Here is a 21,769-nt window from a genome sequence, read left to right on the forward strand (position 1 = left end):
CTCTTTCCAGCTCTTCTTTTTTTCTTATTCTCCCCCCACACCTTTTTCTTCTCAGGATGCTTTTTGGAGGTGAACACATCTTAGTGAGCCACACTGTATCCAAAACAAACAGAAGAGGGTGGGGAGATGATGAGGGGGAGGAGTACAGGGAAAAGATGCAGCTGCTCATTTTTAGTATTTGAAACTAGCCTTGAATACTGTGGCATTCGCTTAAGCTTTATAATAAAAAACTAAGCCCAATTGAAACACTGCATCTTTTTTTTTTTAGTGTGGTTGCCAACAAAAAATGTTAAAATAGTAACAAACAGATTATTTGAATTCCTCTCTGAAATAGTATAGGTGGAAGATGTTTTGCTAGATGAGATTGCCTGAGTAGAGGGTTTCCACACAAGTGAAACTTCTGGAAAAGCAGCCAACTTATGTTATTTTTTATTCTGTTGTGCTAACATCCAAGTTAGTTGAAGATATTTCATTTTATTTCACATGCTGGGAAGTAGGAGACCCTGAAGCATTGGGTCCTGCAGTTTCTTTCTACTGAACCTTCACAAGCAGTGTGCCTTCACAGCATCCTGGGCCACATTAGGAAGAACATTGACATCAGATTGGGTGATCATGCCCCTTTACCCAGCTCTGGTGAGAGACTCCTGGAGTGGTAGGTCCAGTTCAGTGCTGGGCAAATTGGGGTGAGCCCAGTGAAGGGCCAGAAAGATGATTGGGACTGGAACTGTTCAGCCTGAAGAAAGAAGACTTGGGGGTATCTTCTCTGTGTGTATAAATATACAAGTTGTATGTTCTCACATATTTTTCTGAATGGTAACATTAATGAAATAATATTAACACTATTAGGGAAAAACTTGTGGTTGAGGAACAAAGCATGAAACAATGTGTGGAATGAAACGTGTTTGGGGCTTTGTTGCACAACTCTTCACATGTTAGTGAGCTCTTGCCCTCGTAAGTAGTCTCATTGACGTCAGTAGGACTGCTCCTCTTAGTGATCACCACTGCAAGTAAGGGTTGCACAATGTGTCCTTGTCTGTAATGTAGAAGTGTGTGTAACGTATTTAATTATCACTTCAAACCTTTTGTACTTCCGAAGCGTATATATTGAAATATCTCAAATCATTCTGCTTTTCCTAAGATGTTTGTTTTCCTGACATGGAGATTTCATTACATCCATCACTATAAAATAGAGCAGAGATAGCAACTCTGAAAAAATTTTTTTTTCTTCTGTTCATTTAAACAGCTGAAAGAAAGGACTGGCAGAAAAAGAAAACAATTTTATTCCTTTATTGTGTTTCAAATAAATTTGAGTTTCTAACTTTTTTTCTGACAGTTTGATGGAGTCAGTGCTTCATTAGTCTGAAGTTAAGCTTTCTTTTCCCCACAAAATAATTAAATAGTGGGTTTTTTTATTTTAATTTTCAAAGTTTAATTTTGTATAGACATCTTGTATCTATATTTTATAGTAATAGCGACTATAAGGTAAAAAAGCAGTTTCCAAGATTATTTATGTGGTACTAACTAACGTATTTCAACTTTATGGATTAAATGTCTGCTGTAGCACTTTTATTGGAGTTGGGGAAAGGTTATGTTGTACTTTCTAACACTCAAGTGATAAAGCCAGAATGTTTGTCACAAAAAGTAATTTTCTTGAGACTTCAGGAAGTTTTTATTTTTTAAAACTTCTTCTCCAGTTACAGGTGTTGAAGTTTGGTCTTGAGTTAGGTTAGAAACTTTTCTGAAAGTACTGTTGTATAGTGCATATGAATAGTTGGAATTAAATCTCTTTGTAATTGTGAAATACTGTAAGAAGACAGTGTTATGATTTAGAAAAGCAAGCCTATTCCACTTTGTAAAGAAGATAGACATTAGTAATTTAGGCCTAGTGGTAACTGTACAAAGACATTATCTCTAATGCTGACAACTCTTTTAAAGTAATAGTTAAAACATGAAAAAAAGCTTAACTGTTGGAAGATGAAGTAAGAAAAGCTAGTACTGGAATGACAATGAGATTTTTTAATTTTTTTAATAGGTGCACCCATTTAGTACCCATTAATAACCTTAATAGACTAGCTGGGAATAGTGTTCAGCCTTCAATTTGTTAAGCTTAATGTACAGCTAGCAAGTGACACTCTTTGTCATAAGCAGTAGGACAGTGTCTTGGCAGTAGTTTATGTCTATTCTAAAACAAGCAAACAAATAATTCATAAACATCATGGCTGAGCTTTAGGTCAGATAAGAATAGGACCTTGCAGCCTGCTCCTTGCATCCTCTCTGAAGTTTCCCATTCATATGCTCAGCAGGCATGTGCGTAGTGCAGTTACTGTATCTGCAAAATACATAATTAAACTAACAGATGTGTATTTTTATTATATATTTTTGTTTAGCCGTGATGTCTAGAAAAAAGTTGAACTAGCAGGTTTGTTTTTGAAGAGCTAGTTTCCAGTGAGCCAGATTAAACCTTTCTGGATGCAGCCATGTTAGGTTTCTTCTTAACATTGCTTTTTAGTGACAAATTTTTCTGGGGTTTGTATCTTTTAATTTTATAAAGGATGGTAACTGCATTTTTATTTAAGCCTCCTAAGACTTTAAGATTTGAGGGGATTAAAAAATAATGACAAATACTTATCTGTTGTGCTGCAGGTACACTCCTAGTACTACCACAGTAGAGAACACTCAGGTGTCCAGTCTTGTTGACAAGTAGAGTGTTATTTGACTGTGTAGTTGTTACTTAAGAAGACTCCTGTGCCCTGGGAAACTGCTAACACATCTACTAATGTAAGTGCTAAAATGAAATGAGATGCTCCTTTCAAAAGGAAGGACATTTTCTGTATCCTATTTAGTAAAATAACAGTGAGACTTGGCACGGGCATGTAGTGTCCTTCAAAGAAGTTTTCATCTTACTGGATCTTGTTTGTGTAATAAGTTAAGTAGCATTTTGGGGAACAGCACTGTAAGTTTGTGTTGGTAAGTACAAAGGGTTTGCAGAACTTTATTAATGGAAGTTAATTTGAAAAAAAAATCAGCAGTAAAACTTTGGCTGTAAAGACAAAAGTTTCAGGTGGGAGGAAGACATTACATAAGCCAGAAGGTACTATCACAGAAACTGTTAAGTTAAGAATTTTGTCCCAACACCTGTATTCAATGGAAGAGTGAATACATTTGTACCTTGTGTAACTGTTAGATTTTAAGTAGTTTAATTCACACCTGCATATGAATTTGCCAGGGATTAAGTTTGTGTGAGTCCTGAATCATCGAATTGTTTCCATTGGAAAAGACCTTTCAGATCATGAAGTCCAGACATTAACCCAGTATTGCAAGTTGACCAATAATGTCATGTCCCTAAGCACCACATCTTTTAAATACCTCCAGGGATGCTAACTCAGCCACTTGTATGGGCAGCCTGTTCCAGTGCCTGACAGCCTTTTCAGTAAAGAATTTTTTCCCAATATTTTATCTAAACCTCCCCTGGCACAACTTGAGACCATTTCTTCCTGTCCTGTTACTTGGCAGAAGAGACTAACACTCACTTCAGAGCAACCTCCTTTCAGGTAGTTGTAGAGGGTGATCACCCTTAGTTTCCCCAGGCTAAACAGCCCCAGTTCCCATTTTTAATAGTAAGTTAGGAATTAACTGTATTTTGGTACTGGTGACTGTTAAATTGAACATTATTGGTGAGGTATATTTTGTGCAGGAGACATGGAACCTCAGCTGTATGTCTGCACAAGAGAATATAGAAGATCAGAAAACTGGAAGTCATACTGAGATGTTCCTTATATGTTTGCAAATACATCTTTGCTTGCTTTAGTGTGGTACGTTATTTTTTAGTATGGTGGTAATTATTTTAATCAGTAACCTTAAGATCATACATAGCTTTCTCCTCAAGCAAAGATTCGCAATTAATTTGATTAATTTGCAACTCCTAAAGCATTTCTATATTCCTTTTGTTAGCTTTTTGCTGAGTGTTAATTAAATCCTCAAATTTGGTTCCATCATGTACCTGGAAGTAGAACAAAGCTTGTTACAGGCCCCTCAGAATTATTCTATAGTGCTAATTACAACTGGAGAGAAGCTACTCTCAAACCAGGAAAGTAACATTCAGAGTTTTAAAAAATCCCATACATCAAATAATGGATGTTATTTGAGCGTAACACAATACATGCTGTGCAGCATTATGCTACTTCAACAATTTGAAGTGTCTATTGATACCCTGTGAAAAATCGTTCGGAACACCCATTTACTCCATTAAGCATATATATTGTTCTTATGGAATACCTTTTACATCTAGCTGTTGAGAACTGCTTTCAGAAAGGTTCTTACATGGCCGTTTGCTTTTTACCGCATTATGAAACAGTGCTGTGAGGTGATAGTACTTTGCAGTCCTTAAGTGCTAGATTTTGGGAGGTGTAACCCACTGAGTATCTGTAGATGGCTAGGGCTCAAGCTTGCAAGATGCTGGTAATATCAGGAAAACTACCATGGAAGCTGATGGTAACTAAAGGTGCTTATGTCCACATGTTGCTCAGCATCTGGCATGTTCAGATACAATGACACATCCATAGTTTTTTCATCAGAAATAAGGGATTAGAATTGCAGGATACAAGACGAGGTGGTTATTAGTATTCTTTCTGTATAAGCTCATTCCAGCTCTGTTTGGCCGAACTGTGCCAAACAGTTCTGTCTCTCTAAAACTTCGGCAGTGTTGCAGGTGTCCTGGATGAACTGTTGCATCATGTACTTCTGGCTGCTGTAGCCACTGCATGAGTGACTGCAGTTGGTTGTGGGTTAAACTGTGATCTTAATGTATACAGAGTTTGCAGTTTGATGCAGTGACTGGAGGCTGGCATAATAAGGCATTCATTGTTACATGAAGATTTGACATGTTTAGTGATAAAATTTATTATACGTGAAGCAAACATATACCCTTTTTAAATACCAAAATCCAATGTAGTCTTTTCGTGTACTTCACATACTTCTATATAGTACTTGTGTACTTCTAGTGACGTGACCAGGAGTTGGAGGGGCAGAAAAGGTGAATGAAGCTGCTCACAGATGAGTTTATGAATTAATTTTTCAAGAACAGAGAAACTAAAAAGATGTTTGACCATTCTGATTGCTCCTTGTTAGTGATTATACTTTTTTCCAGGCCAGTAATGTCAGGTTTCACAGAGTCTGGGCACTTGCTTGCATTACATTCCTGGATACTTAACTGGATTAAGATAAAAAGTCTGACTCCAAAAGGATATTCCAAACCTGACTGTGCCTGTGGTTTTGAATCCTGATGCTTTGAACAAAGAAGGGATTGATTTAATGGGATTAATGCTTAATCCAAATGAAGCAATGTACACACATGCCTTGAATGCTTTTGAGAATAATTACAGATATAATTTATAAGGTACTGATAAAGATACAAAAGAGATGATCTTTGTGTAAGAAAGACATGGGGCAAGACAGCTTTAAATAAAGGAGAACAGAAGCAAAGTTGTGTTCAAATTAGCTCTTCTGGATTACTTTCAGATCTTTTAAAGACATCTTTTTTTGTACAAGTAACAATATTTATTTTCAAGTGCTGTTTTTGAGGAAGTGTTAGACATTTGTCATCTTAATTTTGATATTCCAAATGAGAAGATTTACTTTAAAATACATTTTTCATTTGTATTTGAAGTTAGATTGTTTTCTGTTTCAGATAGCACCTTATCTTAATACTGTATATCATCATGATTTCATTTTTCTTGTTTTTTCCTTGTCTTGCAGATTTTCTGTGTGGTGCTATAAATTATTACTTATTTGGAGAATTTATGGTTTTGCCCATATTTGCTGTGACCAAGTGGCCCCTCTGATTTTAGAAAAGAATTGTTTATTAGACCAAACAAGCCAGTTTGTGGGAGCTTTTTATGTTTTGTTTATTTATTTTTTTAAATTGGGGCATTTATTTATTTTTAGTGTTAACAGACGCAGCATTTACAACATTTGTAGTTACTTCCTTTTACTGTTATTAATAAAAGCTTTCTCAATACATAAAATCCATCCCATTTCTTATATCAACCAATGTGTATACCCTCGCAATGTGTTTTCAAAGCATTGGATCCCATCTAACTGGCTGAAAGTCATATACATCAAACACTTGCAAGGGTTTTGAGAAAAGCAGTGGCTGCAGTCTGTCAGAGTGTAGCTGTTCTAGGATAAAATGCTGAGCCTTGGTAAGCAGTAGGCTGGCTCATCAGTTTTTATCTGTTCTCCCCTGCCTTCCTACATGCCCCCCAGACTGCGAGCCAGAAACTTCAGGTGAAAACTGAAATTCTTGCCTAATCACAAAATTAGATTAAGCTAGTGGTTGTAGAAAAAAAGACCAAGTATCACAACACTAGTGAAAAAATTGCAAGAATTGCTAACAATGTGACTGACTCATGTTGCTAAATGGAGCAGATTTTTCAACATAGCTCTAGGCTTCAATTCTTTCAGCTCATTCACAGTCAGCTCTGCTTTATACTGAGCTCAGTGAAGCCATTCTCAGCCGAGAGTGCAGTACAACATGGATTAAGAGTCAAAGAGCGGGGCCATTAATCGATTTAGTACCTCACAGGTTATCTAGGAAATGTTTTAAATATTTTAGGCAGTATAAAAAAATGAAAGAAAAGATAAAATGTTCAATTTTTTTATTTATTTTTTGTTTTTTAAGGAGAGATGCTGGAAACTGGCTCAAAAGCAAGAAGTAATTACTGATAATTGATGTTTGAAGGAGGTCTTGTTTCATTATTTATTTTTAATCCAGTTATACTGTATCTGGGATAGTAAACAGCCAGTGCAAAGGAGCATTCTTCCGTACTGGATTTTTTGTGTGTATGCTGTTACATTGTTAGAATGGTTCTCTGCAGCGCATTGGCCAAAACCAGCTAGTGATGTCTCAGGCAGGTTTTGGGCGTTGTTCTGGAGTAGGGTAGGGTTCCCAGCAGGCACTGAGCATGTATTCCTGTTCCAGTTTTCCCTAATCTTTATTGTTGTAGATCAAGAGAGCTTAATATTAAGGATGGAAGAAGTTATAAGCAACTTCATTTCAGGTCAGTGAGCAGCTCTAGACATACTCTGTTTACTGCTGATAGACAAACCTGCAGTGTTTGTTTGTAGTACCATTACAATTTAAATCAGGAAACTGAGTTTCTAAGATGCTGAGTGTGGTATACTTTGTCACATCTGCTGAAAAAACAATTTTCCCCTTAAGTTTGAAGTAACGGTGTTTTGTATTTATTTATGTTTAAATGCATTGATATCCAACTGCTTTCCAAACACTATTTCAGTGACATCTTAAGAGAACAGCAGCATATAAGACTGTGATGGTGTTTGCAGTTTCTGTTTCTTCTAACATAAACATTAATGAGGACTGTGGTAATCAACGGAGCGAATATGAGCACATTTATTACATGGCTCTTCCTATTCCACCAATTCCATCCACTGTTAAGCTTTATTCTTTGTTGATAATTCAAGTACAGATTTCTTTTGGGAACTGGCTTCACTCATGTGGGGCTTCTTGAAAAATACTTATGTCACTACCTGTAAAATGATTTGCCCACATATTGTGCTTCACTGCAATGAGAAATCCACCTATAATTCTGTCTTCAACTGTGTATGTTTCTATGTATTTCTCATAGTTTATGAAGAAAAAGCAACACCCCCATAACACTCCTATATGTGCTTAATTGAAAACCAAGGGTTTATTACTTTAAAATACGAGTACAAGGGAGAAAGGTGTGTTTGTGAGTTTGATTAAACAGGATATATGTATGAATCAGGAAGGCAAACTCTAGTGCATTAATTAAATGAATGGACATTCAACCCAAATGCCAGAGTCCTCCTTCAATTCCCAGAGGGTTTAAGGTCATTCCAGTCTTTCTGTGGTTTCTTGCCTTCTGCATGCTACACTGTTGGTTGGAGTTCAACCCTCCTGAGTGAGGGTCCCTCTTAGTAACTGCCACAGCTCTGTTGAAGGACAGATGGGTTCCAGATACAAGAGGCAATGCTTTCTGGGGATATGTGAAAAGAACCAAGGGGAGCTTTTGTTTGGGCTACTTGAAAGAAAGCGTATAGACCAACAGAGATATGAATGTGTCGCTACTGCCTTTTTCTTTTCTTTGTTAGATTCTGTTGATGTTTATACTTTCTTCTCCAGACAAGTATTGATGAGCAAGGTTGAGAGAATTCCTGTTATCACTGGCAGATGATGTGAAGCTCCCTGTTGTAGTAGACAACTGTAGACTGCTGTCTCTGCTAGTCTACGAGTCACATACTAGGAAGGGGAGAAGAAAGGAGTAGTGGAGAGATATTTCTAATGTGAATACATGTAGAAAAGTTTGCTGCTCAAACTACTTAAGACTAATACATTAGTAAGAGAAAAAAATAATAACCACTGTTCCACTGTTTTTGTTTGTTTATTTCTAATTCTGTAAATGATACCTGATTGGTATGATAAACTTTTGGTTCTTGAGTTTGGGTGTAAGCTTTTATTTATTTGAATATTATTGATCAAAGCCTCTGAATAATGATTTTTTTAAAAAAAATATTTTTGGGGCATATTTCAGAATTAAAAGATTACAACAGTTCAATAGGGAGGTCAAGAATATTTGACAATAATACATGTACCAGAAGTTTTCAGGAACATGTGAATGTTCAAGAGAGCAAGCATGTCCATCACTGAACCTATGCATATTCCTAGGTAAAAGTCTTAACTCTTATATACAATTTACAATGTAGAAGGCTTTATGTATGCCATAAAATAATTATTTATGTGCAGCTGTAAAATGCTCTTACATTCAAGCTCCTTTTCCACACTTTTTTCTCTGATGTGCATAAAACACAAAATGTTTAAACTTCTTGCAAAAAGCTACTTTTTATTAATTTTTCATTTTTTTAACGTTACATTTTATGAAATTACCAAGTGTTCTTGCTGCTTTTGGTTGTGGGTTTCATGGGTATGGTTGTAGCATGTATTTTTCAACACAGTAGACTAACAGCTAGGATGACCAATAAGTCTGCTTTAGTCTATGTAGAAAACTTTTTAGGTTATTTTTAACTCCTCAAATTTAGTTGTATATCCTACCTATTCTACTTGCTTCCACCTACAAATCTGATACTGAGAAGACACATCTGCACAGGTGCCTTTAGTGAAATAAAGGAGGGTAAAGACTTTTAGGTTTTCTTCTATCAGCTTCATGAGTCACTTTTCTGCATAAGGTTAAAGCAGAATTTTCACACTCAGGTTGCTGAAATTGCAGGGTATGTGGGATGGAAATTGAACTCCTGACATATTGACTGAAATCTTGTTTCAAAACGATCTTTTATTGATTTTTGTTGCTTTTATTACAAAAACGACAACCCATAAAGGTTTGAATTGAATAAATATTTCCATTGAAGTCAAGTATTACTGACTGCACACGTAGGAAACTTAAGGTTATTTTCACAAAAAAACAAAATTTGACCCCTGTAGAATTTCAGTTGCTAATTTTACAAACTTTTCAGTTCCTAATTTCTTACTAGAAGCAAAAGTGTTTGTTTGCAGCCTAAAGACAGCCTGGAAGTAGCAGGCATTTTTTTGACAAACTTATGTTGGTAATTTTTCACCCAGAACTTAAAAGGCAGGTTAATGTTGATGACTTTCTGATGGTTAAGTCTGGTAAATCTTAAAAATGCCATAGTCTTTATGAATGATTCTCCAAGTATGTTTTCTTTTCAAATTACTATGAAATTAGTAATATTTACTTTTCCTAGATACTACATTTTTCTTAGGTGAGCAAATGGCAAAATTATATTAGCTAGTCTGATTTTTCAGTAAGTGAGGCAATACCTGTATTGCTAAAAAGTCTTTTCATTCATGTGACACACATACTTCTTTATAGATGCATTATGATACAAATTTACAAACTGCCACCCTAAGCTAAACAACCAAAGTAGTACAGCTTTCTTTTTTTATTATTGTGTTGTTTTGTTTTTTTTTCTCCACTTGCTGAGCATCTCCTGCTCTGAGTTAGAAAGAACCTTTATTACTAATGAAAATAAGGGCTCACTTAGCTCTCTTAATTCACATGATACAGATCTGGAGAGTCTTGCCAGTAAATGAGTAAGTTGTTATTTTATATTCAGCAGGAATTGCTGCCCATGTGGATTAAGAGAAGGGGAATTTTAAACCAGATCTGAGCTTTTGGGGGCTGATGTGGGAATAATGGAGTGCAGTTGGTGTAGGGAGAGTGGCACGTGTGGTTGGAGCTCTGCAGGTGGGCGTTGTTGGTTTGTGTTCTGATGTTGCTTCCTGAAGGCTTTCATAATACATATTTTTAAGATATCTTAAAGGTTATAGTTGTTGACTAGCATTTAAATTACGCTATAGCTGTTTTCAGCATGTTCTGATACTGTGCAAAGCAAAAAAAAAATTGCAAAATTGATCATAGTTACTAGGACAAATACTCTCCAAAAGAGGTTAGTGTTTGGAGAAGAGTTTCTCTTCTGCCAAACCCAGGCTGTTTTCTGTGGAGAATTAACATTTTCATACACACAATAGAGAAGGAGAAGGTGCATTTACAGTCATTGCAGTGGTTGTGACTCCTCTTCCCCTCGGATCTCATTAAGACTTTTTGCACTTGGGTTGCGTGCTGCTCGTGTGGCAGCCTGGAGCTTAGTACCTCGGCACTCTTGGATTCATCTCCCTGCAGCCAGTGGTTTGTTTAAGGGATCTGTGAAGAGTGTGATCAGATTGTAAATTTTTTTTTTTTTTTTAATTTTTTATGACAATGTTAAGGATCTGTGATTCTGAATTTTGTTTTGTGTTCCTAAATGTATATTGGAGTTTTATTTTTGTTGCACATGTTATAAAGGATTTTTATCTACAATTGCTTTAATTTTGATAACTGAATGACTAAGGAAGCGTGCGTGTGCAAGCAGTTTATATTTCTAAAGTTACTTAAATAACTTCAGTATTTAAAAATTCCACTTCATTTTGGTGTTGCATAATAATTTTTGCTGCTTTTTCTGCCTCTTGCTGTGATGCTCTTGGAGAAATACCAGTTTGCTTTCTATCTCCTTCCACCTTGTTTCTTTGTCAATGTATCATCTTGCATATCTTGGAAATAAGTAATTTTGTAGTCATAATTGTAGCTGTAAATTCCTTCCTGGCCATTTCTCCCAGGTAATCTTTATGTGTGCTCCTGTAGAGGACTTTTTGTATACAATATCTTGAATGGTTATACTTTGATTTTACTATTTTCTGTTTGACAGCTCTTTTTTTTTTTTTTTTTTTTTTTTTTTTAATTGGGCATTATTCTGTCTGGGAGGAGACAATTTAAATAGTCATTTATTCAATTGGCATGTTAAACAAAGTAATATCGATTGTTCCTGGTGTCGAGGTATCTTCCATATGAGGAATTTCATAGCAATAATGTAACCTATTAATATTCTGTCTTTCAGGTTTAACAGATGAAAAAGTGAAGGCCTATCTTTCTCTTCACCCCCAGGTACTGGATGAGTTTGTGTCAGAAAGCGTGAGTGTGGAAACTGTGGAAAAATGGCTAAAAAGGAAAAATAACAGACAGGAAGGTAAGTCCTTTTTTTTGTGCTTAATATTTAACTATGAGTGCCTCTGTTCTTATTTGGAGATTTTAAAAAGGAAACCTAGTTTTGGTAAAACTTGACAGTTACAATTTTTATGTCCAGGTTCCACTATTTTTTTTCAAAGGCCAAATAAATAAACAGTTTTAAAAAATATTTTCAGCCTTTTGGCATTTCTGTTTTGGAATATACTGGCAATCATTTTGGAGGTTCAGCTTACCCCTTTTGAGTTGCGAATACCGTTTCACCAACCTGTACTTTCTGTTACGTTAGTGTATGTTTTGAGAACATAATTGGGTCTTCTTGGATCTAAAATAGATAAGTTTTGAATTAAAATGATGCAGTATGTGCAGGATTTAAGCCTCAGTAAAATACTGCATATATCATCTCAAAAGTTCCTACCTGAAACATGTATTAAGTCAGTTTTAGGTACCAATATTGACACTGAGGTTATAAAGCAATGTATTGAATTCTGAAGGTATTTCTGTTGGCTTGCTTTAGGTATAATCCCTCACTTGCTAGTCCTGGGAAACTGTTCCTTAGGAGTTGGCCTGGGTGCACAGAGGCAGTAAATTTTTATAGTGATCTTAAATTTTGTGAGATTGTGTACAAAAATAAGATGCACACAATTCATTTGGAATGTACCAGGTAAAATGCAAGAGGAGATTACCAAGAGGGTGAGGAAAGAAACACTGATTTTACTCAGTGTGTGCATTGCTCTGTGGCTGACTCCTAAGATACTTGAGGTTTAAGTTAAGATGGTAATTCTATTTTAAATATTGCAACTTCCTACAAGAAAATCGAGTGTTTTCTGCAGACTTAGAAAAAAGTATAATGGTGGACAAGGGACAGAAAAGGCTATATCGAGCCAGATTTTTGGAGAGGATGACTGATAATAAGGTGGTAGCACATTTTTGTTGGTCTAAAGAGGTTATCTAATGGAAGAGTAAAACAGTGTTTCTTTGTGGTTTACAAACTGCAGCACTGCAGATTGGCAATCATTATAATTCACGAAGTCAATCAGAAATACAGTGTTAGGAATTCAAGTGAATAAGTCATGACAATGCTTTCTTTAGACAAAAGAGAAAATATACTTTGATGTTACCAGACATAAAACCTGCTTATTTTAAAGTGCTATATTCCTGTGAAAAGGCTGTTTTTTTCTCTAAGGTGCTTGAAATCAACGCAAGAAACCATTACTTGTTCGAAATACAGTTAATAGTCTGTGTCAGGGATCTTGGTGCTAAAACTGAATGAATGCTTTGGGTAACATTTTAATCATGCCAAGTCAAAAAGAGTAATTTGAATGTATTTTGTTACTAGAATGAAACAGATAGCTGATTAGCCTTATTTACAGGTTTTTTTTTTAGAAAGATAGAGGCTGTAGCCATATAAAATGCCTCTAATAACAGACCATCTTAATTTGTCAAAAAGCATTCTTTTTAGGAATATTCAGGAAATTTACTACTTGATTTACTCAGTAGTATATATGTACAAATCCTACTGCCTAAGTAATGGTGGCACTGAGAAGTGAGGAGAAGAAGATGGAACTGGTTCTTTTGGTGTCAGCATGGATCTGTGGTGACTTAGAAGTGAATATGTATCATATGTTGCTTTACATCAGTAGGGGATAATTTTTCTCTAATTTATCCCTCTTGCTTTAGTGTAGTCTCCTTTGCAAGTCTTCACATCATGTAATGTGATACAGACAGAAAAATAAGCTTTATTTTATATTAAAGAGTTGCCAGGCAGGGAAAAAACGGTTTTGAGATCTCAGCTTTAATGTCTCTAGTCTTGTAGGTTGGTGACACAGAACAATCATTAACCTGTATGCAGGAATGGTGTCCTGCCTGACTTACAGACATCCAGCTGTGTGTTCACTTCAGCCAGAAGTCAATGGGCCTGCAGCCAGGGTAGTTTTTCTGAATTTCATCAGCATGAACATAAACCGAAATGTCTGATTTGGACTTAAATGACCAAAAGTTAAAAAATAAAATCCATCTAACTAACTCATTCAGTGACTGAGATTAACTGAATGAGTGAGTTAGATGGATTTTATGTTGCTGGTTTTTTTTTTAAACCCAAAGTATTAAAAAAAAGAGGCAGTCAATAAATACTGGAGTGTTTAAGGTGTAAGTATATGAAAAAGTATCATGACTTGTGTCATTAGTGTGTACTAGATAAATCTTGTATCTGTTATTGTAAAAGTTAGATTGAATGTCGTTCATTACAGGTTAATGGTGATCTCCCTGGGATGGGTATTCATTTATTTATTTATTTATTTTAGTATATTGGAGAAAACCTGCGAAGGTAGCACTGGGAAATAAATTTTGCTTATATTAATATTTGTGTATTTACTGCAATTTTTGAATTCTCACTATTATGTACTGATAAAGTACATGCTTAAAACACACCTAGGCTTTGTGTTATGGCACACAGCATTTCCAAACAACTCTGTTTGTATTAAACACTTGAGTTTTAAAATTTTTGGTATCCAGATCATAGCTGAGTTGGCCAGGACTCTGAATGACATTGGAACAGAAACTGAACTGCTTCTTGTGCAAAGTATTTTGATCGTGTTTTTTTTGCAAGCAAGATGTAACCAAGTTAAAGGGTGTCTTGATGAAAGAAACTGATTTGAAATTTCAGGGTTATTTTTAAGTCTTCTTCAAAGTTGTTTATTAGCTGTGGAAGAAACTTGTTCACAGATTGAGCCTATTACTTGTAGTCTGGGGCCTGATCTGTACTTCATACATTGTGGCCTCATGGTATGTTTTATGAATTTTTTAGATCAGAAAAACATCTATATGTAGACACAGTAAAAAGTGCCCTTGCTTGTAGAATTTCACTTGAGGTACTGGTTTTATACCAATAAGGTACAGGATCTTGCTTTAAAGATTCATTAAAGGTACATCTTGATAGGAGATTTTTTAAATTGGACTTTTAGAGGCAATCTGCTGGAGGGAGATCTTTTCTTTCCTGTTGTCTAGATATAATACTCACAGAACTCACAAGTCATCTTCCGTTTGTCCTCTTCTGTATCATTCAAGCAAAAGTAACACGATTGTAGGAAGAACCATAAGGTTATGGAAGTTTTGGGCTCTGCTGGGTAGATCCTCATCTCTCAACAAATTTCTCAGAAAAATATTTATCACCTCCAACCTTTATTACACTCTTGGAAGCTATTTGAAGCACAACAATAATAAGATACTAAGCACATTGATTGTAAGCCAGGTATGCATCTTTTACACAGCTGATACTGAATTTCACAGGTGTCTTTCCTAATTTTTTAATAGTATTTTGTTATAAAAAGAGAGGGCAAACTGTACTGACTCGGAGTGTGACATGGAAAGCTGCCTATGTCACCGCTTGCTGTGTGGGAGCACAGTTACTGCTTCCTTGAGGGAATGGCCCTCATGTTCATCAAAGTACATGGTCATGTGCTTATTAATTACTGCTGAATCTGGACACATCGACAACAACTTTATACATTAATTTCTTCCAGCAATACTTGCCAAAACCATGTAAAGATATATATTGTGGTAACTTTGTTACCATACAAATGCTGTTGTTAAGTAACTCTTAAATACAATTCTCAAGAACTTTAAAAATGGAAAGTTGTATATAGACTAGTTGATTTACTACACAATTTAGGGTTTATACACAGGCAGAAGTTACTGTCTGTTAAGTGCAATGGACTTACTGCATTTATAGGAACCCAAAAATTTCATAATGGACCTCTTTAAAAAAAAACCACAAAAAACCATTAAGAGATTATAAAATTAATAGCTTAATGTAATGTTGATGTAATATTGTTGCATTGTTTATTCAGGATGCATAGTCTTGAGGACATACCACATAATTTTCCTGGGCCTTGGAAACCAATATGATTGATTCTCTTAGGATCAGTCCAAAGTTTTGCAGTCCTTATAGTAATATTTGCATTTATGGACTTCATAATGTAATACTATGCTGTAACATGCTGTACATTCGAATGAGAATGTAATAAAGTAATGTGGCCAAAATACGTTGCATTTTCTGATAATTCCTTACATGAGATGTTTACATAAAAACACGGAATACCTTTTTAAGTAATTTGCATACATTCTTTTATGGATAGTTCATTTTTCCTCATATGCTTTCCTGTATCCATTAATTTAATGTCAGTGTTAAATAAATGTTATTCAATAGATATGCTAATCATACAAATGATTAAATGAGTGTGTTTGACTGTTTCAGTTAAAGAACATTTGTGAACATTCCAACTACACTTTTTATTTATCATTACACAATAAATCACAGGGCATTTGTTGCTACTTCTATGTAATTACGGTGAGCAGTCTGCAGTATAAAATGTAGTTCTTAATTAGTAATTTCAATGCATGATTTTCTCATTGCATATCTATTCTTGTGTTGTTTGTGAAGCAAACATGACAACTGTTTATGGGGTCAGAATTTAGATTAAGGCCAGAATCTGTCCATTTTTTTATTTTTTTTTTTAGTTCAGCCATTTCACTTTTCACCCTTTCCCCCTTGCTTTCTACGATGTGCTCTAGAAATGGGCAAAGATGGCAATCAGATTTGGTACACTGGGTGGCTTTCAGTTTGGTAGTGGACTGGAAGCAGTGACCTCTGGATTTGCTCATTCTAACCATCTGGAAAATACTGTAGCTTCCCTTTGGTAGAAGACTGAGTAGACTTCATGAGGAAAGACATCTGCGTAAAATCCCTCACCCACATGTTCTTTTAGGTCTTCCCAATATACTTTTAAATCTCTATCTCTATACATACATCTATATCTGTGTGTTTTAGGAATACCTATGATAACTTTCAGTGAGCTGATTGAGCACAGAAGGCATACAGCTCTGTGCAGGTTACTTACACTAATGTATGTATGTATTTATTTATTTATTTAATAGTCTGTGCTGAGCTGAACTGACTATAATGGCTCTGGTGCCTGAGTTAGTTGTTTAAGCAAGATACCTTCTGTGGTCTTTAGACAGTTTTTTTTTTTTAGTTTTTCATCTTATTTTTCTGTACTATAGAACAGACTGGGGGAATATAATCTGTGGCAAAAGACTTCATCATACTCAGACTTTGAGGCTATATATATATAGAGAGAATTTGTTTACTAGTTCTTTTGGGCTAATACTAAAAGAAAAAATGTGTTAGGCTGTATCACTAAAATGTAAAAAAAAAAAAAGTTCCATGGTCCAAAATAGACCAAAAAACTGTTTCTTTTCTGGTGCTTCCATTTCTGATATTAAGATACCAGCATAATGTGCTTTAAAGTTTGGTACGATCCTGTGAGAAAGTAGTGAGACTTGGGGAGATCTCAATGTGTGCCTCTGTATAGGGAGGTAATCTGTTCCTTGTTTTTTATTGTTAAGCAATACCAAAGGACACGTTTTTACAATAAATCATATTTATTCCTAAATTTGCTTATTTAAATAGGTAATGCATTCTTGGTTTAAAATGATGATGCGTAGAGGAATGTTATTTGCACTTTGGTTAAGGTTGTTAAATGTGTGAAATGATGGCTAACATGAATTTCCATAAGCAGGAATAGATTATATGAAAAGATAAATGTAAGCAGGAAGAGTATATGTATGCTAAATATGTCAGCTTGCTTCCAGAATTAAAAAGAAAGAAAAAAAAAAAAAAACCACTAAAATGAGCCTATGATTGATTTGTTAGTTCTTGAGGAGTGTGCATTTTCAAGGTAACTAATCAGAAATACCTGTAGGGTAGCAGGTGTAGTGTGAAGGATGTACATGAAGGATATTTAGAAGCTGGAGACTATCACTGTTGTGATACTCCACAGCTTGCTGCAATCCTGACATCTCCCCAGCCTAGGCGAGAGGAACTGATACGGCAGCATGTTAATGATCTCCTTGATGTATAATTAGACTGTCTTAATATTTCATTGATGCTGCAGACATGCTGTTTGATTCTGATGCAGCCCTGCTGTGCTTGTGTTTTTGATATCCAAGCAGGCAAAAAATGCTTGCCAAAAAGCAAGAGTGAATGTGCAAATGATTTGGGTAAGGCGTGACTTGCACCCTTGACACCATAGTAGTAGCTCTTAATGCTTCTTATTACCAAACCTCATTTGATGCCTTCCTTTGAGTTGTTGTTTTTGTCTCAAAATATGACAGAAAGGTTGTATCCTTCCGTCCCATTCCCTCCAACACAAGTGTCATAATTGCTTGACTTGTTCTTACTCTTCCCTCAGCTTCTGCTCATGGCCAGTTGGAGGCAAGATGTTGGGCTAGGTGGTCTTGTTGGTCTGAACCAGTGTAGCTGTTAAGATGCTGACAGAAGCTATGTTTCTGGGGTAATATCCAGACTCATAAGAATTGTCTTTATTGTGAATGTTTTATCTCAGAAAAGTTGAAATAGTATCTGAAGGCTTGACTGCATAGACCCTGTTGCTCCATGTATTTGGTATAGTCCTTACTTCTGCAGAGATAAAACTGATTGATACACTTTTGTGTGGAATAGTTTACAGGTTGCCATTTTTTGTGTGTTAGAAAGTTTGTGTTAGTCTATCAGTATTTCAGAGGCAGACAAAGTGATGGCACTTCCCAGAGCTGTAGTAGAGCTCTATATGGGAATGCCATTTTAGTCCATATTATTCAAATGGCATACATCCATCACAGGTACAGAATAATTTTGGAGCTGATTCTGGGGAGACCATTGTATCATACCACTGCTTTTAAAAATTATTTTATTACTGCATCATTTCCAGCACAATTATGCAAGATGAAATAGTTTCTTTCTCTGCATCCAGTTCAATGAGGTTTTTATTGTTTTCCCTGAGTTAATCAGAAGTGAGTCAACTTAGAAGTGGGTTAATTTTGGCTGTGAAAATATTGAGGAGGAGTTAGTGAAAGAGATTCTCTCTATTGTACTGTCAAACTGTTCTTTTGGGTAGAAAAAAGGTCAATGGAAAGGAAATACAGGTTAGATAGATCAGGAATTATTTTTGTGTACTGGTATTATCAGAAATATTGAGCAGTGACCTTTTGCAAGATAATGTTGAGGTCTTGAGTGTTGATGATGGTTTTTGTTCAGTACGTGTTTTGATATTGAAGCAGTTACTGATTTTATTCTTTGTTATTTTAATGTCTATCAGTAGTAAACTCCAAAAACTGCAAAAATAAGCATGGTATGTTAGTTGAATGTATTTCTGGATGGCTTTCTTCTAATTTGCTGAACTATGTGAGAGTTTTTTTGTCTGAATTTTTTTTTTACATTTTGAGTGGATCAGGTGAAGGAGGAGATCTTTCTGTTTTTCTGAAGTTCTCCTGCATATTTAGAATTGTTTAGATGGTCAGAGATTTGCAGAGGGTAATCCTTTAATGATGAGATGTTTGGCCTTAGGAAGTAGACGTCACTGCTTGGTCTGAATTCCCGCTTGAGCTAATTATGTTAATCACATTAGATCTAGAGCAATTATTCTCATCATGTACTTAAACTTGTATTTGTTGTTCCTTTTTTAGAGTTTTTAGTTTGCCTTTAGAATTTTTATGGCTTTTTTCTGTCTACTCAAAAATGCTACTATTCCTGATTTATAAGCTTTACTGAATTATTTTATTGCCATATAGGCTAGCAGTGTTTGAAAGTCAATAGACCATGCTTTTGGAAATTTCTCAATCTTTCAAGTAAAATTAGAGCACGGAGCTTCTTTTAGTATCTTACTGAGAAACAGGTTTACCAGTTTTCTTATTGTCACTTGTAAGTTTGCAAGTCTGAACCTTTCCAGATTATCAGTGTCTTCTATGAAGTATGGGCAGTGTAAGCAAGAGAGTATTGCAGGAATGGGTTCATTAGTATTGTGTGCAATACAAACCTTTTTCCCTCTTATGCAAGGCAGTACTTCTTAATGTTGTCTGGCCCTGCTGCTGTGTTTTCAGATTGTTTCCCCCCTGTACTTGAAATCTTTGGTTTTAGAGTAAAAAGTAAGCAAGCAAAAGAAAAAAAAAAACCACACCTAATTAATTGATGGAAAAGCTCCATTCTGATGACATGTGGGGAGACTGTTTACCCATGTAGCCCATTCTTTTTAATAATGATTATTTATGGCAATGTAAGCTTACCTGTTTTACCTGCATTAAAATGGAGTAGGGTTGTTCCCATGGTCTGTAAGCTGAAAAAGCAATAAATAAGACCAAGGGAATAGTCATTAGCTTTTATGGGACGGTAGCTTTTTCATCCATGTGTAGAAATATTAACTTGGGAAATGTTGGCTAAACAAGGCCTGTAATCAAACATTGACCCATAAGAATAAACATACAAAATGTAAGATAACTGTATATGTTAGCATTGCTTGTTCTGTCCATCTAAAGAGATTTGCATCTTTGGTGAAAAGATGGTATGTGGTCATGCAGTTTAATAGTCTGTCACACTACATGTGCCCAAAGAAAAAATCATAAATATGATTAACATATTTATTAATGGATGTTCTCAGCAAAATTCTTGATACCTTTCCCATATATAATACATGTGAAAAAATTAAGCCTTCTCTTTTATCTCCCCAGAAAGTACAGGAAGCCCTGAGGATGAGTGAAAATTCATCTTTTACTGTGGAGATGTCTAATTGGATATAAATGAGAACACCATACTCTGTACATGGATTATTTTATTTTTTTGGATGGAAGCAAATAATGGTATTTGATTTAACCTCATGTTGGCTACTAGTGAAGATTTTCAGCAGCAAGTTTACTTCTGAAACTGGTTTGTTGTCTGAAGACTTTGAATTCAGATTGTAAAGCCAAAAAAGTAAAGCACAGACATCAGTATATTCATAATATGGGCTTAATGAAGACTATCAATTTTCAGTGTTATCCTATATCTTATGATTATGGTAATTCAGTTATTTTATCCTTCAAAGTATCTATGATTAGATAGAATTTTAGGCTAGTTGTCCTGGACTTGGCTATCAGATTTAGCACAGCTGATTCAAGGAGTGTACATCTCATGGTGAGTCATAGATACTTCATTTGTCCCACTGGTCACTGGTAGGTCAAGTGCTTTAAAGAAGTAGCTATGTCCAAAAGTGACTTCTTCATACTGTGCAATATGAACTAAATCCTGGCAGTTAACTTTCAACTAGGCTGTAATAAACCACTCTTTCTTTTTTTTTTTTTTTCCTTTTTTTTTTTTTTTTTCCTTTTTTATGAATGCATGTTAAGCTACATTCCCACTTCATTCAGCAAGAATAAGATCTAAACATGACTTCATTTCCATTGTTTTACTACCATACATTCCCTAACTTACTGCTTTGGGTAATGATGCTTGTTTAAGTATATTATCAGAGGGAGACACATACCACACATAAATTAACACTGCTGTCTCTCTTTAGCTACCACAGACTTTTGTTGAAGGAAGACTTATGTCACAAATATTACTCAAATATTTGGAAGATATTATTGTGTACTTTGGTGTCAGATAATTAAAAAAACAACACAAAAATGAAAAAACACAGAGCTTTGAGATGAAGTTTCTTCAGTAGTTTTCAAAGATATACCAATTAGAGAAAAATTCCTCCTATAGATTTCTAAGCTGCTAAAAACTGAGAAGTAAACTGTAGAAATGACTAGACAGGGTTCACTACAGAGGTCATCAGTAGTCTGAGAGGGATTTTTACTTTCATTAAACTCTGGAAAAACGGATGTGTACTAGGATGATAAAGTTACATGCATCCTGAAAATTAAAACCAGATGTATATAGGCTCAGAAGAATCTCCTAAAGCGGGTAATTGAAGAATAAAGTATCAGATAGAACTAAATTTTAACTGATCTTTGCCTATAAGGCCAAGTTGCACAGCACAAGTGATATCCACAAGGCTAAACTCCTTCCCAAAATAGGACACTGCATCCAAACTGCCTTCTGGAGTGGTCTTGGGCAGATGCGAGTCCTCTCATCTGAGCCCAAATGTTGTTCTGTGAAAGAACAAATCGGCAAGGTCCAAGTGAAACTGTGGATGCAAACAGTTAATCAGGTACTAGTGATGTTCAAGCCCAGTCTTTAGCTGAGTCTTCAGCTCTCTATTACTATTTCCTTTATTACTTTAGGCCTAGCCTGAATTAGCTAATGAAATTCAAGGAGAGATGCTGTGAATATAGTGGAAAAATCAGCTGTTTGAACTTAGCAACAGATAGTTCAGCCAAATACA

The 21,769-nt window shown here is 35.4% G+C and overlaps 1 protein-coding gene across 2 annotated transcripts in view; it reads left to right on the forward strand.

The window, feature by feature from the left end:
- The window catches only part of PDE10A (phosphodiesterase 10A), a 361,168-nt gene that overhangs the window by 245,748 nt on the left and 93,651 nt on the right, over positions 1–21,769 (forward strand). For both annotated transcript variants that reach the window (XM_051614749.1, XM_051614748.1), the window contains exon 2: positions 11,449–11,577. In XM_051614749.1, the coding sequence (XP_051470709.1) occupies positions 11,449–11,577 (129 nt within the window). The remainder of the gene's footprint in view (positions 1–11,448; positions 11,578–21,769) is intronic.

Source organism: Apus apus, chromosome 3, assembly GCF_020740795.1.
Source record: "Apus apus isolate bApuApu2 chromosome 3, bApuApu2.pri.cur, whole genome shotgun sequence".
Classification (NCBI taxonomy): Eukaryota; Metazoa; Chordata; class Aves; order Apodiformes; family Apodidae; genus Apus; species Apus apus.